This window comes from Scleropages formosus, chromosome 7 (genome assembly GCF_900964775.1).
Source record: "Scleropages formosus chromosome 7, fSclFor1.1, whole genome shotgun sequence".
NCBI classification, from domain to species: Eukaryota; Metazoa; Chordata; class Actinopteri; order Osteoglossiformes; family Osteoglossidae; genus Scleropages; species Scleropages formosus.
The window spans coordinates 32,603,450-32,606,486 of NC_041812.1; the positions used below are offsets into that span (position 1 = coordinate 32,603,450).

The window sequence follows — 3,037 nt, forward strand, 5'->3', positions numbered from 1 at the left end:
GATTTCACATTTCTGTGCCGTTCCGAGCTTGTTCGAGCCTATAGGTGCAGTAAACCACGTCTTTTTCCTGGAGTGTAAGGAAAAAATGAAGTGAACTTCAAGTACATTTTCTGAAAATGCACTTCAGCTGCCAATTAAGTTCAGCAGTGAGTCAGAGAGCCCGTCTGTCTTACGCAGGAGACACACAAAGGTCGAGGAGGAGGCGGAACAACAAACATGTGGCGCGGATAAAAGGCTCGGCGCGCCGAGCGCAGCCAGTTATTTGAACCGACAGCCTCGCAGGCGCGACACGACTCGGCCAGTAAACGGAAACTCCGGCGCGAGATGGAGCGGTTCCGCCTGTGGACGCGCGTGGTCGCGTGCGCCGTGCTGCTGTCCGCCGCCAGCGGTGCTGAAACCAGCGACTCGGACCAGGAGGTGGACGTGGACACAAGAGCGCTCATGGACTTCTACCCGAAAACCCCAAACCTGACCAACGAAAAGCAGCTTGTAAGTTTCTCTTTCTCGCCAAACTCCTTCGACATGAGGGGAAAGGGGCTCGCCCGAACTTGACGAAAGCCCGCCAATTCACGGGGGGGGGGGGGCAGCGCATATCGACTCATTGATTGACAAACCAATGCAGTCGCTAAAAAGTTGATTGTCTCGCAACCTCTGAACGTCCTTTTTAAGGCGATGGTGTTGACGTGCTGTTGTTTTCCTCTAATGCCAACGCCTTGTTGTTGTACTTTCAACAGCTTGGGGCTCTGCAAGAAGTTCTGGAAAAACTTCAGAGCAAACGAATATCACCGTGGGAAAAGAAGTTTGGACAAGTTCCCACGGTAAATACATACTGAGATCATCAGTGCCAGAAATGCAGTGTCTCCCTGTTTTGGTACATATGTAGAGTAAAAAAAAAAAAATGACATTGACTTTTACCTGCAAACAAGTTGAGCCCCTGTTGCCTCCTTTGGAGATAAATGCTTGTCTTGCTCTCTCACTGTCCCTCCGACAGTCCCTCCGTCTCTGTCCCTCTACCATCTGTACTTTTCTGTCTCTCTCTGACTGTCTCTCTGCCTCCTGTCTCACTGCCTCTGTCCCTCTGTCCCTCAGTGCGACGTGGGGGAGCAGTGTGCCATCAGGAAAGGCGCTCGCATCGGGAAGATGTGTGACTGTCCACGCGGGGCGTTCTGTAACTTCTTCTTGCTGAAGTGTTTGTGAGGAGGACTGGAAAGGAATGTACTTCAATTTTATGAGATATATATACATATATTTATTTAGTTATTTATTATCATTTATATTAATATTTTAGATGATGGGAGAACATGCAAAAAAATGATTGCCACACTGATTAAAGACACAGTGGATTTCCAGACTGACAGGTTACTGAAGAAAATGTCACCTGTTTCGTTAATGTAGCCAAACTTATGTATTAAAATATGTTATATCTTGTTTTGTAAAACAGTCTGTGTGGTCATTGAATTCAATAGTTTGAGCATATTCAGAGCAAATTCTCCTATTTGAGATTACCTGTAAACTACTGTTTAAGGAAATCTAAAGGGTACTTAATTAAAAATATTAAAGAAGCATACCTCACTCTTGGTGGAGTCAACAATGGAAGCTATCACCACCTTAACATGACATCCTTTACTTTACACTAACGGTGGGGCCAGCAGAGAAAGAAGAGACAGAAAGAGACAACCAGAGTCTTGGAAAACCTTGCTTATTCATGCAGCAATGTGAATAATTTGTACAAAGCAGGAGTCTGCCACCGTAATGCTTGTTTTACATCAACTGATGTATTTAATTTAAGTTTGATCCCTAATCACTTACAAGAAAGAGCTCCCCCTTTTTCGTTTCATGGTTGATTAAATTTAATCTAATTAACTGCATTCAGTTATACTTGTTACTACATAGAGAAAGACATTGTGTCGCAGTAGATAAATTGGATTATTAGATAGTGGTTATGAGTAGTAATTTATATTCTTTGGGATGTAAATAGAGGGATATAAACTGAAATATCTCAGGCTAAGCACATAATCCAAAGGTAATAAAACAACAATGGCTCTGAAACAGATATGACAGCACAGTACAGTCATTAAACTGTTCATTATCACAGCCATTATCGGCTGTGACTTAATTGGCAAACATATTTATGGAGTTTCAACTTTACACATCCATAGTTTACCGACAAATATTTATGAATAAAATTCAGTGCCAGTGTTATCCCCGTCAACCATTTACCTTTATTTATTTAGCAGACACTTTTCTCCAAAGTGACTTCCATTGAACTATATCTAGAGTAATCAGCCTACACACCTTTTTCACCAAGGTGACTTACACTGGTAGATATACATCATCCATACATCAGTGGAACACACTCTCTCTGTCACTCACACACTACAGGTGAACCTGAACAGCATGTCTTTCGGGCTGGGGGAGGAAGCCCACACAGACATGGGAGAACATGCAAATTCCATACAGACTAAGCAGGGATCAAACCCACGTCCTCTCATACTATAAGACAGCAGTGCTACTCACTGTGCCGCTTTGTTGCCATGCCACTCCGTATTACACATCTAAAATCTGGCTGGTTTTCATACCAACTCTTTAATCTGGGCTAATCCATTTACAGGGTTATTAACTGTGTTACTCTACATACCAGTTTCCTCCAAAAAACTCACTGAAATGTTTTGTTCTAAATAGTTAGGTAATACTGAGAAAATTTATAAATGCATGATCTGGAAGTGAGGAACTAATTTTGTCTTAGCAGGGGCTGAGCTAGGTATAGGCTTCACCTGAATGAGAATTCCTACCTTAGTACTTCTACTTCTTCCTACCTTACTTTTCCATTTCATATCCCCTGCAAAACCACACAGAATTTATGAAAAACAACTTATGTCATGAGAAATAACCAACACATCTAAGTGTTAAGTAATATATTGTATAAAAACATTATCAAAGATTATACCTTGTGATTTTAGGTGGCAATGATTAGATCATATCCTTTTCAGATTTCATTATTATACTGCAGTATTTCATTTGTAAAGTACTGGATTTT

The 3,037-nt window shown here is 41.7% G+C and overlaps 1 protein-coding gene across 1 annotated transcript; it reads left to right on the forward strand.

The window, feature by feature from the left end:
- The first annotated feature begins 273 nt into the window (after nt 1–273).
- On the forward strand, nt 274–1,210 carry LOC108942020 (cocaine- and amphetamine-regulated transcript protein-like). The gene is made up of 3 exons (XM_029253710.1): nt 274–489; nt 735–818; nt 1,090–1,210. The coding sequence occupies exons 1-3, from the start codon at nt 325–327 to the stop codon at nt 1,195–1,197; spliced, it is 357 nt and encodes a 118-aa protein (XP_029109543.1). The 5' UTR covers nt 274–324; the 3' UTR covers nt 1,198–1,210.
- Nucleotides 1,211–3,037: the final 1,827 nt, after the last annotated feature.

What these genes read in the sequence shown, in the direction of transcription:
- LOC108942020 (XM_029253710.1), top strand. Translation starts at nt 325, where the DNA reads ATGGAGCGGTTCCGCCTGTGGACGCGCGTGGTCGCGTGCGCCGTGCTG. An exon ending in TGACCAACGAAAAGCAGCTT is followed by an intron (nt 490 to 734) that starts GTAAGTTTCTCT and finishes TACTTTCAACAG; the next exon opens with CTTGGGGCTCTGCAAGAAGT. An exon ending in AGTTTGGACAAGTTCCCACG is followed by an intron (nt 819 to 1,089) that starts GTAAATACATAC and finishes TCTGTCCCTCAG; the next exon opens with TGCGACGTGGGGGAGCAGTG.